At 41.5% G+C, this 27,948-nt stretch overlaps 1 protein-coding gene across 1 annotated transcript; it reads right to left on the bottom strand.

Moving 5' to 3' along the window:
- Window positions 1-64: 64 nt before the first annotated feature.
- Window positions 65-8,222, bottom strand: LOC143288835 (AMMECR1-like protein). The gene is made up of 5 exons (XM_076597481.1): window positions 7,987-8,222; window positions 5,963-6,073; window positions 4,324-4,438; window positions 4,010-4,100; window positions 65-561 (listed from the first exon to the last, which is right to left on the bottom strand). The coding sequence occupies exons 1-5, from the start codon at window positions 8,202-8,204 to the stop codon at window positions 395-397; spliced, it is 702 nt and encodes a 233-aa protein (XP_076453596.1). The 5' UTR covers window positions 8,205-8,222; the 3' UTR covers window positions 65-394.
- Between the last annotated feature and the right edge of the window lie 19,726 nt (window positions 8,223-27,948).

Raw genomic sequence — 27,948 nt, 5'->3', positions numbered from 1 at the left:
TTGCTATATTTCTCTTTTCTTGGGTATTTGTGGCGGTGGACAGAATTCTTCACAACTCAAAAAAAACCATGAAAGTGACAAGCTTCATTTTGTCACAGCAAATACAAACCTGACACCCACACAGCATCAGAACAAATCTTAAAGCACAATTCCAGTGAGTTTGTGATATCCTCAGTCAGTCAATAAAATGGTCAAGAACACTCACTCAAAATGATTTTTCTCTGAGTCATACCTACTCTCAAAACTCAGACTGACAGACAGACAGACAATGCAACTCAAAATGAACTTCAAGATCACTGCCTCGTGTCATAACAACCAATCAGCTGCAAGCTTACTTAAAGAGATGAAAGAAACAGAATACTGCTGCCCACTTGGAGACCGTGTTCCACGTTGATCATGCATGGCTATTGGTCTTCTGGGCCACATAGTCGCTGTAGCTGACTGTGATTTTTTCACTACGGTACCGCGTCAGTCGTATAGACTTGCGGACATCCGGGGTGATTGGTCCCTTGTGTCCCCCTTTCCTCATCAAGGAGTCTATCGTCTGCACCCTGTCCCAACCTGAAAACAGACAACATACATCTCTTTCCTCATCAAGGAGTCTATCGTCTGCACCCTGTCCCAACCTGAAAACAGACAACATACATCTCTTTTAAAAACAGTCTGCCTAACAACAACTGTGTGGAGTTCTTATATTCACCTTCTCGCACTGAAGATGAGAACTGATACTTAAAAAAAAAAAAAAAAAAAGAGGGAAAAAAAGCAAGAAAAAAAAACATGGAGAAGGATCCTGTTCTGGATAGCCCTATCTCAAAAAGAAATACTTCTTGCCATCAGGAAATTGAAGAACAAAAAAGCTGCAGGCCCATATCAGATAACTGCAGAAATGCTTAAACACTCTGAAGGCTTAATATGAAAAAAATTCTCAACAAGCTTGATTCAAAGTGGTGTATATCCTAAGGGTTGGACTAAATTCATAATTCTGCCATTTTTCAAGAAAGGGGACACAAATTATAGAGGAATTTCTCTGTCAAATGCTTGTGGAAAATTACATAGTTTTGTTTTTAATAATAAGTTACAATAACGAATGGAGTAGAATAACAAAACAGGTGAACATCAAGCTGGTTTTAAGAAAGACAATTCTATCATTGATCAACACATCCATAAAACATTAAAAACATCAAATAATACTGAGCCATATATTTAAATGGATATAAGTGTATTAAACAGGCTCCAATGAAATTTGGATGCGGTATGTTCAATGTTGCAGTGCATTCAAGATGATATAGAACTGATGACACTCAAAATTTCTTATGCAATTTGTGAAACTCCGTGACTCCAGATGAAGCACACACTGTTTTGGAATGCCCAGTTATTCATGATTTAAAAAAAAGATTTTTCAGCCATTCTGAAGCTTCCCCACATAAATTTCTAACTTTTAAGGTTCATCAGCCATAACAAACTACTACAACAATCAATATTGAAGTATCTCTCTCAGCTGAAGTGATCTGTATATAATCATGAATACCAATCTAAGATGTGGAACGCGTCCGACTATGAAGCAAGAGAATCTGAGCACACTGGTTCGAATCCCACAGTTGCAAGAATGTTCTTCCCCTCCACTAGACCTTAAGTGGTGGTCTAGAAGCTAGTCATTTAGATAAGATGATAAACTGAGGTCCCGTATGTAGCATGCACTTAGCATATGTAAAAGAAGCCATGGCAAAAAACGGTGTCCCTTGCATAACTGTGTAGAAAAATCCACTTCAATAGGAAAACAAATAAAACTGCAGGCAGGAATAGAAAAAAAAGGGTGGTGCTCTCAGTGTAGTGACACACTCTCCCTGGGGAGAGCAGCCCAAATTTCACTCAGAGAAATCTGTTCTGACAAAAAGAATATTACAATACAGTACAAAATATGCACAGTATCATCATCATTTGATGTAATATATATAAAGTCAAAATGGGTAATCTAGGGAATAAATTTGATTTGGAGATTTGTCAGGGCAATACATTAAGGACAAAATGAACTTCATTCTCACTTAATTCCTCAAAAAGTCGACACAAAAGTGTCACCCCCCCAAAACGGAGTATGGCTGCCTACATGGCGGGGTAAAAATGGTCATACACGTAAAAGCCCACTCGTGTGCATACGAGTGAACGTGGGAGTTGCAGCCCACGAACGCAGAAGAAGAAGAAGAAGAAGGACACAAAAGTGCAGAATGATTTGTGGTTTTCTAACAATGTCTGCGTATGTTATATTTTAGTTCAGAAAAAAACAACAACAACAAATCTTGATCTGGTCAGATTAAATCGCAAGGTCTGCCAACATCAAACAAAAGTGTTGCTTCACTCTTTTGCTTCTGAAATATCAATAAAATCCACACACATCAAACCTTTCACTTGACTCGGTATGACTGTCCCACTCTTGTCACCTACAATTTATTGATTGTGTGCGGAATATTAGCACAATTATGTCTTCACCTAATCCTTGTTATTCCCATGGAAATCCAAACTCAAATTCACAGAAAGATAAAATTTTGAGTTACATAATTTGCTGTCTGGTATCACAAATACATATTTATACATTTGATACTCAACTCCTTTTTTTCTTTTCTTTTTTTTTTTTTTTTTTTGTTGCCCCATCATCTGCACCATTTCAGTGGCATTACTCCCACGCCACTCATTTAGATTCCCCCATACATGGCCGAACCCGGTTTCGTCCGTCACAGTTCCAGCGTCGGCAGTCTGCAGGGAACCATCGATGTTAGGTCACCAGGAGGCCACACACCAGAGGAGACCCTGCACTGCTGCTGAGTCACTTCGGTGGTGTTCAGTGGTGCCTGTTCTCATTTAACGTACTTAGGACACCACCTACTAAGCCCCCCTACTAACGACAATAATGGCTTAGTTGCGGAGCCAGACTGAGTGAGCGTTCCTCCCAGAGTGGAGACTGCTACCACGTCCCTCAAACAACAGTCCCCCATGAATCTGCCGACACTGAAGACATTGACAGGACTCACCCCAAGCACAGAAGTGGAGGGGTATCGAAACTGAGGTCACCATGAGAGCAGGGCATGAAAGGCCACAGACTTTGAGACTGTTTTGTTTATATTGATGATGATGGAGGAGGAGGATGACGATGACGATGTTGCTATGGAGGTCCATTTTGGTTTGGGACTGTGTGACAAGGCTGTACTCTGCGCTTCCTGTCATAATGATATCCCGGCGTTAACCAGGCCCGAGAGATACAGACACTTGCAGTGTTGGTCAGGTAATTAGAGCAACGCACCCAAAGACGCATCCTTAAAGAGGATGACACTCGACTGTGTGGTCCCAGTCTCCCCATTTAAGCCCACAGCACACTCAACTCTGGGTAGGAGCCAGCCACAGGCCGAAAAACCTACCTCCGCTGGGATTCGAACCCGTGTCCTCCCAGGCGTCAGTCCGCGACACTAACCACTTTGCCACGGCGGCTGGTCCTTTTGCCTCCCTAGTCTGGGTCATTAACATATTGCACGACTTATGCGGCAATCAAGTATTATATTCATTTCATGGGCCACAACTCCCATGTTTGCTCACATAATTTTTATTCACATGGGCTTTAATATATATGGCTGATTTTAACCCACCATACAGGCAGCCTCACTTCATTTTCAGGGGTAGCCATGTAGGGTGTGTTCTTGATTCCATAACCAAAAAAAACACTCAATTGCATTACCTCTTTATTTTTTTATAGGATCTGTAATGTGTGTATTTGATTGTCTGTATGTATACAAAAACATATAAATGCCTGATAAGATCTGCTGGTATGTTGACCTAGAAGACAGAAAATACTTATCTCCACCCTTTATGCACTTTACATTGCAAATGTGCGTTGAACCCAGGACTCTCAGATTGAAAGTCCAACACAAACCACGCTGCCATTGCACCTGTCTACAACTTTCACCAATAAACCAGGAGACAGAGAGAGAAAGAGCAAGAGGAGGTGATACAAAAAAAACCGTACCTTGTTCTGTGGCAACTTCAGGCAGGTATGTGGCCGTTTTCTTGTGACCTTTCTCATTGAGAAATTCAATCCGTATGCCATTCACACCAACCTGAACAAACAAAGCCCAACAGTTATATTAATCAAAACAGTTTTCTGTGACTCTACAATAAAGGGAAAAAATAATGTATCTTTCAAAAATATATAATAATAATAAATAAACAAATACGTGTATAGATACATAATACATGATGTACATGTGCGTGCATGTGTGTGCGTGTGCGCACAGTGCATTCGTATGTGTGTGCGTGAGTGTGAACCACACAGGTACTCACCTCCCAGTCAAAGCAATCCTTCCCCTCCTCAAAATGTGTCAGTATGGAAACTGAGCAGTGCAGTTTGGTGAATTCTTCTTTGGTAATTGGGTCAAACCGACTGTCTTTCATGGCACTGAAAACAAACAGCCATTTAAAACACTCAGTTTATTCTCTTGGCTTTGCTGCCTTGTGACAGAACAATGATGAAATTTTGTTTATAAATATAATAAATATTTATTAACCCGTGCTGTTTTATATTGTTGGTAAACCGCTGCTTGCTGACAGAAAACTTTAAAAACTTATTCGTGTGCCTGTGCCTCACAATGAATTAATCTGACCAGTTTTTAATAATGTATATAGGCATCTATACAAGACTCAAATTACAAGGCTATGCACACTGAAAATTGGAGACTTTTTTCTATTAAAAACAACAATAACAAAAAGTGACTTTTTAAAAGGGACTAGGAGTTTGCATAGGACAGGAATCAGACCCCTGCTGAAGTCTGCACCAGGAGTATAGTATACAACATGTGTAAATAAAGTGACATCTTAACAGTGTTACTTGATGATGTTCATTTCCACAGGAAACAATCACTCGTGAAGTATTGATTTAGATTCGATTATTCATCAGATATAAAGTAGCCAGGCTCTTATTTGTTTTCTGATCGATCAGAATGATACTAATTAACATTATCAGTTTTAGAACTGTAGTACATGCATCATTATGAAAAACATTGCAAATAGCCTCATCTAAATTATGGTAAAATCCCTATATAAACATCATGAATAGACACCATGCTCATCATAGTCATACTAAAGTGTCCTTTTCACATTAGAGAATGGAAACTGGAGGTGGTATTTATTCTTGTGGGAGTCTTGAAAATTCTCCTCACACACTGACAGTCTAGGTCAAATGCTGTTAACTGTGGTGGCAAAAAATTAAAAAGCCAAACAATTTCACAGAATAACACATTCATGAAGAAACTGTTAACACTACGTAAAATTGCATATGTCGGTGATACGATCAAAGAACATCTTTCTCAACATGAGAATTAAGATCCATAGTTTCTCTATTTCCCTCCTATCATTATCAATATTTTGTACACATATAGTGGAATTACCAAATCTGTCAAGCCACTTTCTACTCAAATCTGCAGACAGTTCAACAATAAAGGTCATGGTGAATAAGGAAAAAAACATAAAACAAACCACATATGGACTCCCACAGTCATACTCATAGTCAAAGTGTGAGAATACTACAGAATATCGTCTTCTTCTTCGTTCATGAGCTGCAACTCCCACGTCACTCGTAGGTAAATGAGTGGGCTTTTTACCCGCATGAGCATTTTTATCCCACTTTGTAGGCAGCCATTCTCCGTTTTCGTGGGTTCTACACAATATAACTAAATATATCACAAACCTTTTTCATTTCCAAAACTGAAAAAGGAATCCAAATTTACATGCTTGTCCATACTCAGAAATCTAATATGATATGATGTATTCTCTACTTCGCAATCAGCTATGACATTAAATAATTATCAAGACATTCATTACAAAGTGCACCAACTCCAAATTTTATGCGCATGCATATACACCGAGGTATCATACACACACACACACGTACACACAAACACACTGTTACACACACAATGCTGACCTGGTAACTGCATACTCCCTGAGACCATTGTGCAGGTTAGTGGGAGAAAATGTTCCAATGCATCCCCGCAATCGTCGGTCTCGTCCCATCTTCCAAGTGACAAATAAAGGACTGACACAAAAATCATATACATCATATGATACACTGTGAATGTGATGAAATGAAAAAAATAATATAGATATGAATGAAATCATTCAACTAAAAGTATTCTTTCATTACTTTATATTTTTGTCAATACTAACATTGTAACAATACCTTTTTTTTTTTTTTTTTTTTTAAAGAACCTTTCATTTTCAGGTGAACCAATATCATATCACCTCATCAGATCAATCTGTCTGTTTCTGACTTTATTTTTGTTTATTTTTTTCATTGATAAATTAAAAATAAAGAAAAACAAATCAAAACCTGAACATGTATACAGAGACAGAATGTCAATGTGTGTGTGTGTGTCTGTGTGTGAGCATTTGAAACTGATAACATCTACTGCTCATTTACCTCTCATTTATTCTGCAAGTGTGCTGATGTGCACATATACATAAAACAGCAAGTAATGAGTAACGAACATACAGTACATTCAAAAACATACATGCATGCATACACATGCACACACGTATACATCACATACACATACGCACACCTATATACTATTAGTACAATATTCAGTGTATATAAATCCACAGTGTGAACAATACAGTACCACACTCAGTGTCTGACTTAACAGAGTTGCATAACTTTCATGACCAAACTATCAAAGATCACAATTCACACTCAATATTTCAATTATCTAACAGTAACACACACACACACACACACACACACACACACACACCAGCCTGACCATGGCTTGAATTACCCACCACCCAAATGTTCAGGACAACTAAACCTGGTGGACAAGTGGAAATTTGCTCACTCCACTTGTCTGTAGGCAATCAATTTTTTACTGTGTCAGTGGAAGGGTGAATGAGCAGTTAGCTTCAGTATAGACTGATAACAATTCACTCCCTGGCATTTTCTTGCAATGCGTACTACTTATATCTATAATGAATTGTGTCTGCTGACTTCACTTGAGAGAGAAAAAGAGACAAAGAGAGAGACTGATACTGACAGACAGAAGGGATGGGAGATAGAGGGGGGTTGGGAGAGAGAGATAGGAGGGGTGAGAGAAATAGAGAGAGAGAAATAGGAGGAGAGAGAGAGAGAGAGAGGTGGGGGGGAAGTGATGGAGACAGACTGAGAATCCAGGAAAGATTCACAAGAGACAAAGGAAGATAATGAAAGACAATGACTGAAAATAGTGAGATACTATTACTAAAAGAAAATTATACATTTTTTTAAGGAAAAAAAAAAAGACTGATTTCCATTACAATATCAGTATTATATAATGAATCTAGATATGGCAATGAAAGTCATATCCTACCTTAAAAGTAACAAATTAAAATTGGGAGAAAAAGTGTTGAAAATGAAGAGTGTAAACATCCTTCAACTGAATGAAAAAATGATCACCACCCATCCATCCCCCTCACTGATTTTAAAAACGAAATGAAGACAGGGCCAACTACAATATAGTATAAACTGATTGTATTAGTTACCATGGGGACTAAAAACTTACTCCTGTCTCTTGTCAGCACCACCTTCATGGCTGAGCTTTACTAAATATATCTATTTCCTGGCCTGTTCCACAAAGACGGTTGGAAAGAACAAAGGACTGGAGATAAATAGGCCACTGAGGTCGGCAGACTTTCCCAAACAAAGGGGTTTTCCGAGACCCCACCTTACATGGAAATGTGTAAACATTTGTACAATCCCCCCTCTTCACAAAAAATGGACTGGCCCACCATGACAAGCAACCAAAATATCTCACACAAAAGGATTAACAAAAGGCATAATAAGCGAATTAAACATTTACTTCCAAGTTAAATGGGCTGTGAAAATACGAATTTCTTATATTTTAACCAAAGAGAACATATAGTCATATATGGGTCACATTTGTTTATACCCAGATGAGGACACTGGGCTATACTCACTATGGTTCGTTGGTGAAGCGAGGTGGAGGTACTTTTTCAAATCCATAGTTATACAAGTGACAGTGAAGCACATCGAAGCAGAAGAAGCACATATCCGGAATGGTTACGGTGTACGAGTTTTTGTGAAAATTGGGGTGAACCGAGGATCCATTGCAACATATGGAAGGCAAAGAGTTGTTTAGCTTTTGTTTCTTCACGCCGCAGCAGCTGGCCGCCATCTTCCGCTTTTGATTCACGTTCAATTCTCGCGTGACAAACATAGAAGTGGCTGGGAGATAACTCTTTTAAGCTACAACGGAACTGGAACCGGATTCCACAGTACCAAGTATGCTGGAACTGAATAGATTTCATTTATATTTGGAAATAAGAACTAATGTTTACAAAACGAATAGTAATGACGATAACTTAAATACATGTATGTATGTATATATATATATACATATATATATATAATTTGTTGTTGTTTTTTCTTCCTTAAAATAGACAAAGGCGCTCAACTTTGAAGCTTGGCGCTCCCCAACCCGGTCCAATCACAGGATGTCTATTTTAAGAAACAAACAACGACAAAACATTCACCGCGACTTTTTATTCGTGATTTTCTATTAATTTTTTTCTTGTTTTCATATGTTAAACTTTATTCTAATCCAGCATATTTGGTACCATGGGTTCGTGTTCCAGGTTGTATGCCTGTTTGTATGTATCTTCTTCCACTTAACGACCAACATCAGTATGCTGATAAAAATTTGTGGTGGGTGGGAGGTTCCTGTTGGGCGCAATTTAGCTGGGCTCCCGAGGGATGTTCTGTTAACTGATAGGAGAGATGGGGCGAAGTCCACTGGTGTGTTCGCATCTCCAGCGAGGCCAATCCGGCTACCGTAGCGGTGATGGCCTAGAGGTAACGCGTCCGCCTCGGAAGCGAGAGAATCTGAGCGCGCTGGTTCGAATCACGGTTCAGCCGCCGATATTTTCTCCCCCTCCACTAGACCTTGAGTGGTGGTCTGGACGCTAGTCATTCGGATGAGACGATAAACCGAGGCCCCGTGTGCAGCATGCACTTAGCGCACGTAAAAGAACCCAACAAAAGGGTTGTTCCTGGCAAAATTCTGTAGAAAAATCCACATCGATAGAAAAAACAAATAAAACTGCATGCAGGAAAAAATACAAAAAGAAAAAGAAAAAAAAGAGTGGCGCTGTAGTGTAGCGACGCGCTCTCCCTGGGGAGAGCAGCCCGAATTTCACACAGAGAAATCTGTTGTGATAAAATGAAATACAAATACACCCGACCGGCACAGCCCTAGCCTTCTACGACACTACTTTCCAGTGGGGGGACAAAAAAGAAAGAAAAAAAGTGGGGGTGGGTGGACTTGCTGGCTCAGTGGTGGGGGGTGAGGCGGACCTAAAGAGAAGTGTTGGAGGGTAGTGGGGGGGGGGGGGGGGGGAGTCTACTCTGTTGTGTCACAGGCAGGAGGCGAGTCTGGACTTAAAGCAGTGCAGCGACTCATCGGCTGTGAACCTCCTGGGGCAGTGTATTCCATTCCAGGATATGGTACGGGGGAAGAAAGACACCTGTCTGTACTGCGTCCTGCAGGCAGGTATGTCGTAGTTGCAGGTGTTGTTTTTCCTGAAGCTCAGCCTGCTGTCTGATGGTGTCAGTGGTAGGTAGACTGGGTTGATGGTATACAATACAATACCGTCAATACATCTGAGTCATTATTCATTCATTTGGCCAATTAATTGTGCATCCATAGGCTCAGTCGTCGCTCACCCAACACAACATCTCAGCCCATATCCAAGTCCAGTACACACATGCACTCGCACACAATGTGACAAAGGTTGGACTGACCAGAAAAGTCGAAACTGAGCTACATATCAGCCCATCATATGTATATAGTACTGTATGTGTTTATGTATGTATGCATGTATGTAGGCCTATGTATGTACTCTGTATGTACTTTATGTGTGTGTGTGTGTGTGTGAGGAGGGGAGGGGGGGGGAGGGGGAGGGGCAAGGCTCGAATCAGAGCTTGTACCACAGGTAAATAAGGTGAATTGAAGCAAACCAACACGCTAGTCCTGTAAAGTTCAAAATCGGCCGTTACGGTTGTGTCCGTGAAGATCTCACCAAGGAAGTTTCCATTGGCTTGTTGCGGTTATCTTTCCTGACGTGTGGAACTGATCGAACAGACCCTGGAGAGTCCCGTTCTGATGACGTAAAGAGGTGCGTCACATGCTGTGCACTCTCAAATTTGATTGGCTGTCCGAATTTGCCGCGAGCAACGAAGGTGATATATCGACAGACGGATGCAGAACGTGCAAACACCAGGCTATGTTTTTTCAGTCGACTTTTTGAATCAAGTTTTAGTTGTTTTATTGTGAATTCGACGACACTCCATTATACAGTGTTTGTTTGTAGCAATGGAGGCTGTCAACTGAAGAAATGGAGGACAGAAAACTTTGAAATGAACTCAGCTGAAGCCACGATCAACGTTCCCGCGCATGGCGGAGCTGCCGAGTGCTTGTGCGATGCACCTTTCAGGTAATCATCTTTGTAAAACTGTATTAAAAAAACAAACACGAAACAAAAAACAATAAAACTTAAAGCACACAAAAAGAACCAAAAGCAAAAATCAAGGAGTTGCCGTGACAGATTTTGCGCAGACGTCAGTCACGGGAAGATGCTAACCCGGCAGCCACGGTGACTTTTTGTTTTTAAGATGTTACGCCAATCGACTTGGAGCCAGAAGTGAAAAATGGCAGCCGTCAGGTTCCGGTTATATCATGTGACAAGGCAAGGCAAGGCCAACGCAAGCCAAGGCGCCCGTGTGTGTATGTGTGTGTCAGTGGACGCTCGCGCGCGCGCCGTGTATGCGAGTATGTGTGTGTGTGTGTGTGATTCATCTAGACATGTACTAACTTTGATCTTCACGACGCCAGTCATTAATATATCTTTCTTTTATTTATCAGTGTCTACGTAATCATATTATAGCATACCAGTGTAAGCAGCCATTCCTCTTCTTTCTAATACAATAGTTTTCACAAATGTATTTCGCTTGTGATGTTGTCATCATCGCCGTCATAATTCATTTGCAAGACACCAGTGATATCATTAGTTCTTACAACACTTGATTTGGATTCGTTTCGTTTATTTATCTATAGTCTATTCATCTAAGATGATGATATTACACTTGATTTGGAAATGACGAACCTTGTCAAAAGTTTTACAACATTATTAAAAAAAAGAGAGAAAAAAAAGAAGAAACAAGCAATCCATCCTTTACTTGGAACCCACACCGCATTGGACAAGTTAGTTACTGCAACAAGGGATAAAACATCATCAGACATATGCACTGCATATAATTATAAGTGCATCTGTGTGTGTGTCAGTGTGAAAAGAGAGAGAGAGAGAGAGAGAGAGAGTTTATGTGTGAGTGTATGAATTGATGGCAGTTGTCTGGCACGGGCGCGCGCGTGCACACACACACACACACACACACACACACACACACACACACACACACACACTCACAAACGCACAGATCGTGATTTTGGGAAAAGAGATCGAGGGAGGGAGAGAGAGGAGGGGAATACAGACAGAGGCACACAAACACAGATTTTATGTGCACAGATACAATTCTTTTTATTTCTAATTCAAGGGAGATGAACCGAACTGGACCAAAATACAATAATTTGTGAAATATATCAATGCGGCCATGGTACATTTTGAACACATGGATCTCTCCGTTTTCTTCCAATATGAGTCAGTTTCAGTGGCGGTAGTCGGTCCACCAAACCCTAAATGGAATAGGGTATACATATGAAGTCTCTGAGTAAAAAAAGCAATAAAAGTGTTGAAGAAAACTTCTCTAAAAATATTGACAAACATTACGTATAGTGAATCAGTGTTGCATCAACCGTATTTGGGGAAAATTCAAAGGTAATACCTTAACATTTACAACAGTGTTGTTTCACTGAATAGAATATATAATTCTATAGGCCTACTTTTCAAATTTCATATTTCTCAATGTCTCTTTTCTGTGGGTGTCTGGGTCTTCGTTTGTAAATCTGTCTCTCTGTCTCTATCTCTGTCTCTCTCTCACACGCACGCACGGCACGCACGCACACACTCACACACACACACACACACACACACACACACACACACACACACACACACACACAAGTGCACGGCGCACATACGCATGCACGTGGTCACACACACACACACACACAAGTACACGGCGTCATACACATATACACGCACACACACACACGCACACACACACACACACACACACGCACACACACACACGGCACGCCTTTGTATCATTTCAAATGGTGTGTTATTCGTCGACAGATTCTTAATCTTTAAGTTTAAAGATGAACATTCATGTACCGATGTGTCGATGCAATTGCTGCCAGGAGGGCGTTGTGTCATACTGAAAAAAACAAAAACAAAAAAAACCCAAGATCTTTAGAATGTTCACCAAGGTGTTAGAACCCAGGTTCAATGCTGAGCGATATCACCTATAACACTACGCCGATGTAAGACACTCAGCAAACAATATCACCAGGTTTGATCACAGCACGATGCAAAAATACTCCCGAAACTGGAAGCACTAACAGCACACTGAAAATGTCAAACAGAGAAAGTAAAATTCTAGTGCAGAAAGATTACACAATTTCAAGGTGAAAAGCATGGAATAGGAAATTTTAATGTGAAACAAAATTGGATCTCTCTCTCTCTCTCTCTCTCTCTCTCTCTCTCTCTCTCTCTCTGTCTCTGTCTCTGTACCCACTTCTGGTAAAATAAAACTCGTAAGAAGTCATTTAAACTCAGCTGATTCCGTTCTTCGACCGAGCATCACAAGTCAGGTGATAACTAACACAATCGTAGAAATGGAGTCAAACCTGTTTTAAAATCAGCCGACAGTAACTAAAATCATAATGTTAATGTTCACAGGTAAGTGGAAAAAAATATGTTGAAAGACTCCATTAGATTCAATAAGTAATGATGTCATAGGAGGCCCATCTGATTTAAAGCATATCCCGGTGCCACTGATTAGTCTCCATAAACACCGTGACATTTCATTGATAAAAAGGGACAAATATGGACTGATACAACTTTAAAGCCTAATTACATTTGTAAGCTGTTTGTCATCATCATCATCATTCTCCTTTTTTTTCTTCTTCTTCTTGTTATTATCAATATTATAACTAGTAGTAGTGGTAGAAGTAGTAGTAGTAGTAGTAGAAGGTGTAGTGGTACACTCTTATGATTCACATCAAAGTGATTTATCACCATCCTCCCACCACATTCCATGACTATGTCAAACTGAAACCTGCCCGTGATCTTTTTAAGCTGGGGTTCTTTCATCCACAGCCTCCTCATACTCACGGATGTAGTTTTTGAACAGCACTCGAGAGGCCAAGGCTGGAGGGAGTCCCAGTGCATTTGCACGATTCTCACGTTCACTACCAAGGCCAATGCATCCCGAAATCACTGCAGCGCACATGTCCCCAAGTTCTTTGGGATTTCTGCTTATCCTGTCAAAATAAATGTCAAAAGGGTTTCGATGACGTTTTGTGGCAGACCAGCCTTGTAGTAGTCTCCTGATGTGTAGCTCTCCGTGAGAGACACCGCCTGTCTTGTACAGCAAGCGAGCTTCGGGTAGGATACGGTTCCTCTCACACTTGGCGAATAAGAAATTAGTTTGTGGAAGTGTCCTAAAGAATGTCGTCATCCCAGCCTCCACACACCACACTAAATGCTCGGTTCTTTCCCTCTGGCATACATATCTTGCTCGACGTCTGAAACGGTTATACAAAGGGCTCCCGGCAACCAAATTCATCACGAAGTACAGCCATGACAATCCGTTTCTCCGAAAGGAATTCATGGACAGATCCCAAGCTCTCCTGATGTAGAACTGACGCAGTTCAGGACTGCTGGGGTACAAAGAACGTATGCCAATGACATCTTCGATGGTGTCCCTCGACCTATACCTGTCAAAGATCTGGTCCAGCAAGGAATCCAGCAGCCGACGGGCGTCATATTGATGAAGAACATAGTCATGGATCCGAAAGGCGTTGACCAGAGTTAACAGATTGTCGGTGGCTGGGTCTGTGGTCTGTACGAGATGCAAAGCCAGGTCATAGTGATGTACCAGCAGGAGTCTTTCAAACACGTATCGGTCATATCCGTCGTTCATGGTGATGAGGTCGTTCAGCCTGACAAACTGCAAAAGAAAGTCATCAGATCATCAGAGCCATGCTCATCCAAAGCACAAGTGCTCAAACACCATTACTGCAATACGGGCTTCTTGACTTACCTGTGGTAGTGTTTTCTTTTGTAACATTGCCAGTAATTATCTTCTGGTATGGTATTGGGCGAAGGACATATTGATTTTACTCCTCAAACACGATTTACACTTCAGTTTATAAGACACCAGACAGAACATATTATATTGACAGTTGTACAGATTGATAAAAACAAGGTGACACCATTGACAGTTGTACAGACTGATAAAAAGAAAAGTGATATCAGGATGATAATCTTTCGCCCTTTGTCAGGAGTTTAATTATAGCAGTGGATACTTGACTGACACACTGCCAAGAAAAATGCACTGGGTCTTCAATATTAAAACTTTTTTTTTTTTACCAAAGCTTGCTTGTCCTTTTTTTTCTTTTTCTTTTCTTTTTTACGAAAGGTTGTCTCATTCTTTTTATTATATTTTTTAACCAAAGGTTCCTTTTTTTCTTCTTTTTTTTTTTTTTTTACCAAAGGTTGCTTCTTCTTTTTAAACCAAAGGTTGCTTGTTTTTCTTTTTCTTTTTTCCCCAAAGTGCAGCTATCCAATGAGAGCCCAAAGGCAGGTCGAGACAAAGGTGAAAATAGTATCAAATCATAAATGCGTATTTACTGACAAAATCAACGCGTTTGATATAAGATGTGGTTATTGTCATTAGCCTGTTCACACAGGTTGGTAATGTGTATATTGTGCGTGTGTTTCTATAATCTCAATGAATTAAATTATTGAAACGTACATTATCTGATTTTTCAAGTATTGTCAGCTGTGTGTGTGTGTGTGTGTGTGTGTGTGTGTGTGTGCGCGCGCGCGCGCGCGTGCGTGCATGTGTGTCTGTGTGTCTTTGTTCAACGAGGCCGATTTCATTTATTTCATTTTTCAATTTGTTGTTTCATCAATGCATGTATTTATTCAAGGCAATTATTTGTTTATCTTTTTCCTTTATATATATATATATATATAAAATTTCTTGGTCTACACAGACCTTGCATCTGCACAGAATAGAATATGAATTTCTAACATAGCATGTGTTGATTATAATCAGTTGTCTAAATGACAACACGTAGCAACAAGGAGGAGGTGTGGGTAGAAATCCTTGCGAATCTAACCACCAAGAGGAGAGATATCCTTATACCCTATCCATCCCCAAAATAAGTGTTGTTTTTTCATCAAACATTACATTAAGGTCACCTCACTCATAAGTACCGAGAGCGATCTAGAAAAAAAAATCATAAAAAACACCCATTGAACATAGTTTACACATTTCCGTGTCAATTCTGCCGATATCCATCAGCTTCATCAGACAGTTAAATGTGCATGTGTAAAGAGGGAGGGGGGATATACGGAAGTCTTTTCCCACATGGTAGTCCATCAGTCAAAATAAAGGAGCCATGCTGCTCTGCCCTCAAATATCATGCTTGAAACAACCCACGTGAAATAAAAGGGTTACAATTCGGTGATAAGCGAACTGAAATGTATTATTTTCTGACATGAAAACACAAATGCCAGCTTGAGCGTGCAAAGGGTGTCTGACTAATGTGAGGTAATGAACAAGCCGATCAATACGGCAATATGGGCATACGTGGTATGGAAAACAGTCAGTCAATACAAGCCAATACGTTAAAACAAAAACAGCTGGTCGAACCGATTTTTAGTTCGTTTTAGTATCTGCTCTTCTTATTAATTAAGATAAAGCTCTGCTCACCTGTGTGTGTGCGTGCAATACAGCAGATTTTGCTGAAAGGATTTCTGGTGCCAAAATTGTGGACAGAAACAATACACCAAAACTGGGGGCTTACACATGGGAATGTTCTTAGGATTGACGAACTAGTAAAGCAAATCGGGTGGAAGTAAAATGAACAATGTTAAGAAAACAACACAGTGCACAGACTGAGGAGCTCACAACAAGGCAAAGAGTGTCGAAATTCTTTGGCAGACTGTCTGTTTCTGTGAGCAGTGACCACTTTCAACAGCAAGTCTGCAGACAGAGTTCACTTGATTTATTCACGATAATGGGGTTTTTTTTCCGTGTGCATGTATTACTGGTTTTCCATCGTTCAAGCGACTCCAATGATATGACGTTTTTTTAAAATTTTTATCGCCTTGTTTTGAGAAAGAAAACCAGAAAAAGGAAGGAAGCAACTCAGGTACGAAAAATGAAATGTTGTGTGTGTGTGTGTGTGTGCGCGCGCGCGCGCGCATGTGTGTGAATATCTAGGTGATCTATGAGTGTTGTAAAGAAAGTCTAATTGTTCAACATAAACGTCAGGATCTCTACTCCGCAATACAATAACACATGTACCTACTGATTTAGGATTGATTCACTGATGGATTGATTGGACCATCAATAATACACCATGTCTATCTATCTATCTATCTATCTATCTTTCCACACACACACACACACACACACACATATATATATATATATATATATATATATATAGTACTGATGTGTGTATTTACTGTATTTTGATAGTGTTCTTTTTTTCACTTATTGCTTTATTACTTTACTTACTTATCCCACAATATTTTACAATGCTTTAAATTTTTTTATTAATTTTATACAAAAATAGCAACGACCTGCTTGTGTGGGAGTAATGGCATGTTTATGTGGAGCCGGGTGGTATACGGGTTGGGAGTACTCATGTGACTGTGCTTGTATTGGCTTGTTTAACTTTGCGACTGTCCTTTTATTTTATTTTCGGCCTGTTTCATCTCGTGCTGTGAGCATCCGCTGATTCTAGGGATGAGAAAGGACGGTGCGTATGTATGGTTTTATTTCAATAAACGTGTTTTAACTCATTCTACTCCAGGAACGAGTTAACTCGTACCATGATAACTCCCCCTGTGGACGAGGTACGAGTATTCTCGCACCAACACACTATTCTAATTTAGTTTGTTCTTGCTTTGTATAGTTGGCACACTAAACTGAACCGTTTATGGATTCCGGATGCATGAAAACGAAACTTTATTCGACCGATTAAATCAACAATATTCTCCATTGATTTTCACCGTATCAGTGAACCACCCTGCCGGTTTTTTTCTGCAGTGGTCTCATGTAGTGCTGGTCCAGGGAAGTTGTAGCAGGCATGTAGCTGTGGGGTAGAATGAGTTAAAGAATCATTCTGCCTATGTTCACGCACATATTACTTTTGCGCGTATTGTAGAACAATAAATTTCCGCACTTGGGTATGGACAATAAACCCGTCTGGGGAGTGAGATTCGTCGTCAGCAAGCGGTTGAAAATGCTGCCGCTAGGTTTGTGACCACGTCCAGGAGGTTTGAGCACATCACTCCCACTCCAAGAGATGTACGTTGGCTGCCTGTTCTGTTCTTCATTGACTCAATCATAAACATCTTCCCCTTCCCCACCACTGTGTCAAGAAAAACAAAACAAACAATAAACAACAACAAAAAGCAGTATGTCGACACGTCTTTCTCACCCGCATCATGTCCGCACACCTGCCCCCTGTCTCTGATCACCGTGGAGGCATCTCAGCCCTTGGCGTCCTCTGCCCAAGAGGTGGAAGACCAATTGAAATGCTTACAAAACTGCTCATTTTTCTTCTAGGTGAAGGCAAGGTGAGCATGGGAAGAAAATCTTAGACTGTAAAGATGGAAAGGAGAGAGGAGAGTGGGGAAAGACAGAGAAAGGGAGAGAGAGAGAGAGAGAGAACTGAATTGAATGATTTTTGTTTTCTGCGGGTAATAGAGTATGCAATACAATGTGTTTTTTTCCCCTTCTAACCCTCGAATTGGAAACAGTAGAATAAAAGAAATGGGGAAATCATTATATCAATACAACATGCACATTATACTCATGGTTACATGAATGGTAATTCGGCATTTACAACACTACACAGCGAGAGGAGAATGAGAGGAGAGAGAAATCAAGGGGCACAGAGAGACAGAGAGAGAGAGCTGGCATATTTTATCTTAACTGTTCTGAGGTGGTTACTGTTCATTGTTCTCAAAATGTAAAATGTTCTTAAATTTATTAATGTAATTTTGTCTTATCTTTTTGAATATTTAAACATGTACACGTCTCTTAAATTTTGTATTTTATTTTCTAAACACTTCCGATTGTTCTTCAATATTTCAATATGTAAACTGTTCTTAGATGTAGTTAAGAAGGAAAGTGGCTGAACGATTACTGAAGACGATTGTCCGTCAATACAGTGTGCCTGAGCGGGTCTGGGTCCCATTCCTGCTTTCACCCTTTCTCCCAAGCTCCACTGCTGAAGTGATCCAGAAGAAATCCACTCAAATGTACACACTTATTCATGCATGCACTCAAGGCCTGACGAGGGCGTTGACTTGTGCTACTGTCAGTCATCCGCCCAGCAGATGAGGTGTAGCGCAATGATGCCTTCTGGAGAAACTGATACTCTTACATGTGGCAAGTCATATCTTTGAATAGTTGGATTTGCATGTAATCTTTTGAATGCATGTTTTGTTTATACTGTGAGCATGAGCTACACGGTTATACTAAAGTTTAGTTGAATTGACTGACAACGCTATGACCGGCATGCTTAAAAGACGTGAGCATGTGCAGTTCCCACTGAAGGGACCACCCTGCCTGAGGACATCAATGAGACTGACCTGAACATAATTCTTCAGAAACACAGGACCTGGCCCCTTTCAGACACCAACAGCAGTAGCCTATCCAGTGCGTGTGTGTGTGTGTGCGCGCGCGCGCCCGTGCGCGTGTGCGTGTTTGCGCGCGCGCGTGCGCACAGGCACGTCTGATGATCCCGATTATTTTCTTTTTTTGATGTACGCTTTTTAAAGTGTTATTTTTGAGCGCTGAGAACATACCTATTGATGTAGATAGTTCGACTATGCCATGCAAGTTTGTATTCATTCATTCATTCATTCGTACAAGTTCTTTGCACACAAAGTATAACACACACGCAAAATATAAATTTTCTTTCATATAAAGTTCACTGAAGTGAACCGAAAAGGTTTAAAATACAATTTTGGACAATTTTACACAATTAAACATAGCAATGTGCTGAAACGTCATTCAGTGCACCTTATTTTTCATTGCTTTAAAACTTGCATTTGGATCCTTCTCCGCGGATCTGTCATCCAGAAAAAGCCTTCGCACCCAACTGAAGATGCTGTGCACCCGAAGCTTTGAATAGTAAAAACGTAAACAAATGTTACACTGGGAAAAAAAAGCAACCCTTTTATAACACTCAAACCATGTTATAAACCATGTCAGGGTAGGTCGCACAAACATTCCCAGTTGCAGACGTTGTATTGTATTTTTGATGTTAGGCAATGTTTGCAAGCATTTTTCTTTATTGCAGCGGCGATGCAGAAATGTTCCAGAAATTTCAAGTGGAGAACTATTTTCATATTACTGTGGGAAATGCCCCTAAAATACAGGAAAGCATGAAACGTAGTGAACCACTGTCGTATCAATCGTGTTTTGAAGAAAACGAAAGTAACCAAACGTAAGGACACAAAACGTGCAATGGTATATGGTGCTTTGAAATATCTTTTTCATCAATTTCTATCTCTTTCCCTTTTTCTCCCCTCACCCCCGCACACCCACGCACGCACACATACACACACGCACGCATGCACACTCACATACATTGAATTTTCAATGTCACGTTCATCATCTGGAAATGACTAAACCTGCATGTACTGTTACCAAGTCAAGTGGCTGGTGACTAAACAGTACAATCACAGATCTGGAATCGAAGTGACCGGGTTCCACATATCATCCTGTGTTCAATCAGGACTAAAAACAAGTTTTAAAAGTCTCTATCTAAAATCAGCTATCGCAAATTCAGATTTCAATGCTTACACTGGCACAGATAAGCAAATTTCATGAACCTTGACCGAGAAGCACAGACTGATTGAAGAAAAAACCAAACAAACAAAAACAAACAAAAAAACGATTAGACAGACATACTGACTGCTCAAATCTCGTCTGTAATGATTTGATCCTTTTAAACAATAAAATCGTATTACACTACATTCTTTTTTCTTTTCTTTTTTTGTATGTGTCGGGATAAGCCTTACCATTTGTTTCAGCAATACAGATCATTGATGAATAACTGGTAAAATCAATACTGATCGATAACATGCACACCCATCTGTTCTGAACAGCCAAAACAGATGATATGGCGCACAGACGTGAAAATAAAGCAGGTGCACATGGCTGTGTTTGATACTGCTGACAATAATTATCCCTACATTGAATAAGAATCGCTCACGATTTTTAAAAATCATACCTTAAAACTGTAAATATGCAACTATAAACATAGCACAAAGCAAACACGTTAGCGCTTTCTTTCTTGCCGATTACCGATCTCAAAACGTTATGATTATAAAATTATGAGCATGCACACATCATTGTGTTATAGACAAGATGACGCATGATTTTAGCAGGGAGTTGTGTCATAATGAAAAAAAAAAAACCCAATACAAAAGGAACATTTAGTGTGCTGTTAGAACCCAGGTTAAAGGCAGAGATATATTTCCAACAAAACTCTGCTGATATGAAATACCTTACTAACGATGTTGTCAAACTTGAAACAGAACTGCAGCATGATGCTGAAATGTCCCAGAGAAGATGAGCACTTTATGTCAACAAACGTTTGGAGAACCACCCGATTAACAGCATTTTAGGTTGCTACTGATCAGTCTGTCCGAATATGGAAACACTTCATTGAACAAAACAATAGCAGAGTAAAAAGGTGATATTGGAAACTGGCTTTCCATTGATATCTTTTTGGCTACAATCCGTAAAACTGAAGGGAAAAGTGTCTATTTTCTAGAAAAGTTGCAACCCTATACTGTGGAAAGAAAGGCCCATCTTCTCATTCGTTAGTCTCCTTTCAAGACAGCACATGACTTCACTTCTGTTGTGTTCTTCTCATACCATTACCTTCGTTGACAGCAATTGTCTCCAGCTGAAGAATCGATAAAAGAAAATCACGGCTTTACTTGTTACGGATTATTAATTATGAACATATTGACCTTTTTTGTAACACTTAGAAGTAATTTATCTCCCCCTTCACCCTACTACCAAATTGCACAATGCTGTCAACCCGAAGCCCACAAAACAGCTTTTAGGCCTGGAGTACCGTATCCACGGCCTCCTGATACACACGGGTGTGGTCTTTGAACAGAACAAAAGAGACCAGTTCTGAAGGGAGTCCGAGAGCCTGAGCACGCCTCTCGCGATCACCACCACAACCAATGCTTCCCGAAACGATGGCAGCGCAGATGTCCTTGAGCTCTTTGGGCCTGCTGCTGACCTCTGTGAGGAAATCCTCCACTTGGGTGGGAGCGCTATGTCTCCCGAGACGTTCCTGTTTGAGGGCGTGCAGCTCTGCGAGAGAGACGGCGCCCGTCTTGTACATCAGCCAAGCTTCCAAGTACATCCCATTCACGATGCACAGGGAGAACAAGTCAGAACGGTTGGTGAGTGGCGGAAAAGGCCTGAATGTCGTCATTCCAGCCTCCACACACCACACTAAGTGCTGGGATCTTTCCTTCGTCAGTCTCTCACTACCAAACACTTTGTGTTGATGTAGGGATTCCCCGCTTATCATATTCAACACGAAGGACAGCCAAGACACTCTGTTTTTCTGGAAAGAATACGTGCACAGGTCCCGTGCTCTTCTCATGTAGAATTGACGCTGTTCAGGACTTTCGGGGTACAGTGCACGCACGAATATGACGGTTTCGATGGTCTGTGCCCAGCTGTACGTGTCAAAGACCTGGTCCAGCAAGGAATCCAGCAACTGTCGGGCGCCAGGGTCACGGAGGACATAGTGATACGTTTGAAAGGCGTTGACCAGAGTCAACAGATTGTGGGTGGAAGGGTGGGTGGTCTTTACGAGATGCAGGGCCAGGTCAAAGTGACCCACCAGCAGGAGTCTTTCAAACATACATTCATACCGGGTGTCCATGTCCGCTCTGGTGTTGCCCATGTAGCACGACACACTGAAAAAGAAACTCGTCACATTATCAGAACCTTGCTGACATCTCTCACGCACTCTCTTGTAGACACAGGTTTCCTGAGTTACCCACACAAGCATTCTGTCTTACAACGTTACTGATGACGATGTTCAGAACTTCTTCAATGGAAGTGGGTGGGAGACAAATCACTGTATATTGTATATTGTTATATATCATTGACTCATCTCCTCGAACACAATTTGCACTTTCAGTTTATAAGACATCACACAGGACAACATGAATCAAACTGACATTTATGCCAATCAGCAAACTGAATTTGGTGTTTTTCCTCCTTAAATCTTACATAAAAGAAGGGTAACCAACATTTCGTGTATTACCAGCCGCCGTGGCGAAGTGGTTAGCGTCGCGGACTGACGGCTGGGAGGACGCGGGTTCGAATCCCAGCGGAGGTAGGTTTTTCGGCCCGTGGCCGGCTCCTACCCAGAGTTGAGTGTGCTGTGGGCTTAAATGGGGAAACTGGGACCACACTTCAAGGATGCGTCTTTGGGTGTGTTGCTCTAATTACCTGACCAACACTGCAAATGTCTGTATCTCTCGGGCCTGGTTAACGCCGGGATATCATTATGACAGGAAGCGTAGAGTACAGCCTTGTCACACAGTCCCAAACCAAAATGGACCTCCATAGCAACATCGTCATCATCATCGTCATCCTCCTCCTCCTTCATCGTCATCAATATAAACAAAATAGTCTCAAAGTCTGTGGCCTTTCATGCCCTGCTCTCATGGTGACCTCAGTTTTCGATACCCCTCCACTTCTGTGCTTGGGGTGAGTCCTGTCAATGTCGTCAGTGTCGGCAGATTCATGGGGGCTGTTGTTTGAGGGACGTGGTGGCGGTCTCCACTCTGGGAGGGACGCTCACTCAGTCTGGCTCCGCGACTAAGCCATTATTGTCGTTAGTAGGGGGCTTAGTAGGTGGTGTCCTAAGTACGTTAAAACAGAACAGGCACCACTGAACACCACCGAAGTGACTCAGCAGCAGTGCAGGGTCTCCTATGGTGTGTGGCCTCCTGGCGACCTAACATCGATGGTTCCCTGTGGACTGCCGACGCTGGAACTGCGACGGACGAACCCGGGTGTGGCCGTGTATGGGGGAATCTAAATGAGCGGCGTGGGAATAATGCCACTGAAACGGCGCAGATGATGGGGCAGCCAAAAAACCCCACACAAAAAAAAAAACACCATTTCGTGTATTACTGATCCAAGGCAAGCCAGAGCCAGTCAAGACAAAGGAGACAGACAGACAGACAGACACGCACACATCCTGCACACACACACACACACACACACACAATGGAACGAGGCCAAGTTAATTAGTCCATTTTAAAAGAATATTTCCATCACTCATTCATGTATTTATTTAAAACAAGCATCTTTCTTTTTCTGTAGCATTTGGTCTACACATATCAGGCATCTGCACAGAATAGAATATGTATTTCTAACATACTCCGTCTTGATTATAATTATCGTCTGAATGATAATGTGGAGTAGCAAGGAAGAGGTGTGGAAAGAAAGCCTTCCAAAAAGCACAAAACAAAACAACAAAGAAACAAGAGGCGAGATTCCCAATCACCCCATCCTTCCACCACTCAAGTTTCTTTTTTGTTTATTTGTTTGTTTTTCATCAACGATTAAGATCGACTTACTTGTAAATACAGAGAACGTTTGAACGTTCTATAAAAAGAATAGAACACAGTTTCCACATTTTTCATGTCATCCTGTGGGTAATGGTCGACAGATAGCGATAGCTTTAACCTTCGCTGGCTGTCGCTTTTGACTACACACGGAAGCTCATGTGGGTCGTCCACGACCCATACCTTTTAGAGACAAAAACCTGTATATTCCTCCAAAGTTTGTGTGGGTCGTGCACGACCCATACTTTGTAAAGAGACAAAAACCTGTATATTCCTCCAAAGCTTATAACAAAATATAGAAAAGGAAAACATATCGTAACAACAGATTACACACACATGCGCTCGCACACGCACACACATTCACACAAACACACACACTCAGAAGAAACACATGCTCACGCATTCACACATGACACATACACACACACATACACACACACTCACACACACACAACTGATCACACACACAAACGCATAACACCACATGAACATACATACAAACCCTACTTATGCACACAGAGATAGAGACTGAGACAGAGAGAGAGACAGACAGACAGACAGACAGCGACACACACACACACACACACACACACAACTCATAGCATCCCCAATCAAAGATATTCAGTCACACAGGTACATGCTGTTGGAAGGGATGGAAGGGGGTTACAGCTGAAGACAGATGAAAGGGACGGGGCGGGGAGGGGGCGGGGGTAGTGGGAGAGTATTGGGGTAGTGAGGCTATTGAAAGTAAAACTTCTTTATTTTCCTTCACTAATTGCAAATTAAACCTTCTGAAATCACTATTAAAAAGGTATGGGTCGTGCATGACCCACACGAGCTTTCGAGGGGTGACCACGTTTTTTCCTCTTTAAAAAGCATGGGTCATACACGACCCACACAAGCGTTCGTGTTTAGTTAGAACGCCACCTTTAACTACTCATTAACTAATCAATGAATTTCTTTCATTTTTTGGCAAAAGTTGGCCTTTTAGGTGTAGGAAGCATTTCTGAAATTTCTTAGAAAAATATTAAGAATTGGCTGAGATATTTGCGTTTTTGTACCCTTCTGGGTCGCGTACGACCCACGACAGCCAACGAAGGTAAGTTCAGATAAGGAGGAAGGGGGCACACACGGAAGTCCTTTCCCTTGGGGTAAGTCTGGTCGAAGTCGAGGAGTCGTGTTGCTCTCCCCCACGTGAAACACAATGATGAGCAAATGAAAACATAATTCTTTTCTGATATGAAAACGCAAATTGATAGCTAGTGTGTCGCCAAGGGCGACAGGAAGAAATGACATTTGACTGGAAGAAATGAACAAGCCGGCCAGTAATGGCAACATGGGCCCTACGTGTTCAGTGACACAATCAATCAATTCAGGGACGGAGCCAACACGAAAATAAAACAGCCAGTCGTTCTAATTTTGGTTCCTTTCATTTTCCATTCCTTGGTTAGAAAATAAAGCTCGACCGACCTGTGTATATACACAATAGCATTCTGATGTGAAAAATTGTGGACAGAAAATATACACCTAACTTGGGGGAAGGCTTCTACGAGGGAAGATATTTAGGACAGACGAACTTGTGAGGAATATCAGATAGAAGTTAAATGAAAGCAACACACCAACAGAACAACACACTACACAGACTGAGGTGATCACAACAAAACAACACACTACACAGCCAAAGGTGATTACAACAAGGCAAGGAGCTTCAGATTGTGCTGACCTCTTTAAGGAAATCCTCCACTTGGGTGATCACGTGCCCTGTTCATCGCACGACTGAGTCTATGGACAGAGTTCACTTGTCACAAACTGTATTTCGTGCACACATTATACTGGTTTTCCATCGGTCAGCTGGATTCAGTGACACGACTTCACCATGGGAATGTTTTCATTTTGAAACTTCAGGATTTGAGAAATAAATAAAGCAAAACAGAAATGACAGGAAACAACTCAGATGTGAAAGATGAAAGGTCACACACACAAGCGCGCGCACACACACGCATTTACGCACGCACGCACGCACACACATACACACACACGCGCGCGCGCACTCATGCACGCGCACACGCACGCACACACAGGCCTACAAGGATGTGTGTGTGTGTGTGAAGGCCTGTACATATATACTGGTATTGACCAATACACATACTGGAAAACCTTGAAAGAGACGAATAAGCACTCAAAATAAGAAAAGCCACTCCCACCTCTGTGTCTCAATGTGTGTGTGTGTGTGTGTGTGTGTGTGTGTGACTGCATCTCCCTGTCTCTGTCTGTCTCTGTTTCTATACGTCTGTCTGACTGTCTGTCTGTCACTCTCCCTCTCTCTTTCTCTCTCCCCCTCACTCTCTTTCATGACGGACAGAGCAGGAAAACAATGGATGTTACACTTCACATTCTGTACAGACCAGATTGCAGTTCTCTTAATGTCTTTCTTTTTTTTTCTGTCCAGCGTTTCCCTGTTTCCTCTCCATTCCGGTGGAATCATCCCCGAAGCCGTTTGTACTGAACCCCCCCTCCCCCCCCCCCCCCCAGCCCACCTGTCCCCCTGGACCCCTTTCCCTGACCCCCCCTCCCCACGCCTCTACACTCACACTCTTTCTCGTTCTGCTTCAGCCACAGCCCCAGAACCGCCAGTTTACAGACAGCTTTCAGTGTCAGGTGGCAATGGGGTCACACACAAGAGGAGGCCCTGCGCTGCTGCTATGCTTACTCACTGAGTCACCAAGCTCCCGCTTGCAGCATGCACTCATCGCAGGTAAAAGAACCCACGGTAACTGTTACGGAGTGCCACAATCTGATTTCCTCGTGCAGGGGAATTCACGAGCTTCTGTTTATTTGCACGTGTTTTTTTGTTCTGGTCAGTGAGTTTATTTTCTCTGCCCAGTTTAACTGGCAAGCGACACACAGTCTGTCGCAGAGGCTTGGAAGGGAAAGGTCTCGCTGTTGGTGCTCTGTGGTTCTGGCCAACAGGTAATTACATATTAGTTATTTTTCATAACAGTTTAAAGATATGGTTTGTATTTTTGTGAAAGCATGCTTTTTTTATGTACCGTATATGTAGTTAATATTTTTGTGTGCATATTTTGGAACTATGCCATGCGATATATTGTGTAAGCTTGGCTACACCGCAAATTGACCAAAGGACAGTATGTTCTCTGTACATATAATCGAAAGCATGAAAAGCAGAGGTAGTATAGAATTATGCTATTCTTATATTTCTAAATGTTGAGAAACGTGGCCATGTTTTTCATAACAACCTGGGAATCATTGTTAAATATTCAGTTCTCCTTGTCAGTCCCTACGCATGGATAATGAACAAATGTTTTCCTCTTTTTGTCATGTAAGCAGCATGGCCTTAATGGGAAATTGATTTTCGATAATTGGAGAGGCCGTCGATATTCCAAAATAATAATTTGAACTAAAATAGGTATGGGCATGAATGGATATAGATGAATTAGGTGAAAGGGGAATGTGGAAATTATATAGAGAGCATATATCTTACAGGTCTTTATACACCGTCCCAGAGTTCCGGGGCAGACGTAGAGACAGCCCAGTCCGAGGAGACGGTATCAACCCACTGTCCGAGGAGACGGTATCAACCCACTGTCCGAGGAGACGTGGTAGCGGCCCAGTCCGAGGAGACTGGAGCGGGACAGACCTGGCTGAGGTCTGATGAGGCTGGTGCAGCCTCGAGACACGTGTCTTGAAGACTAAGACACGTCCTAAAGAACCACGAAATTTGTGTGTGCGGCACAAGGCCAGAGGTGATATGTGTTGACTGTTCAGTTCGTGGACCCACAAAAACATTGAACAACAGAAGTCAGCATTCCCCAGACTCAAAATGCCCTGTGTGTGTGTGTGTGAGTGTCTGGAACGATACGTTGCAGGAACCTTGGCACATTATCGTCGCAATGTGTGATGGGAGCGCATACTTTGATTAGTCTAAGAATCTATTTTTCTTTTAAGCTCAAATTGTCATCATCTATATTTACTTAACTATATATAAGTTCACTTAACTAT

The sequence above is a fragment of the Babylonia areolata genome, chromosome 13 (assembly GCF_041734735.1).
Source record: "Babylonia areolata isolate BAREFJ2019XMU chromosome 13, ASM4173473v1, whole genome shotgun sequence".
In the NCBI taxonomy this organism is placed as follows: domain Eukaryota; kingdom Metazoa; phylum Mollusca; class Gastropoda; order Neogastropoda; family Buccinidae; genus Babylonia; species Babylonia areolata.
Note: the sequence above shows the minus strand (reverse complement) of the source record. Positions and strands in the feature narration are given on the sequence as shown.

Coding starts and splice junctions, on each gene's coding strand:
- LOC143288835 (XM_076597481.1), bottom strand. CDS start 8,204: ATGGCGGCCAGCTGCTGCGGCGTGAAGAAACAAAAGCTAAACAACTCT. Junction 4,439..5,962: donor AGGGAGTATGCAGTTACCAG/GTCAGCATTGTG, acceptor GTTTGTTTTCAG/TGCCATGAAAGACAGTCGGT. Junction 562..4,009: donor TGAAGTTGCCACAGAACAAG/GTACGGTTTTTT, acceptor GTCTGTTTTCAG/GTTGGGACAGGGTGCAGACG.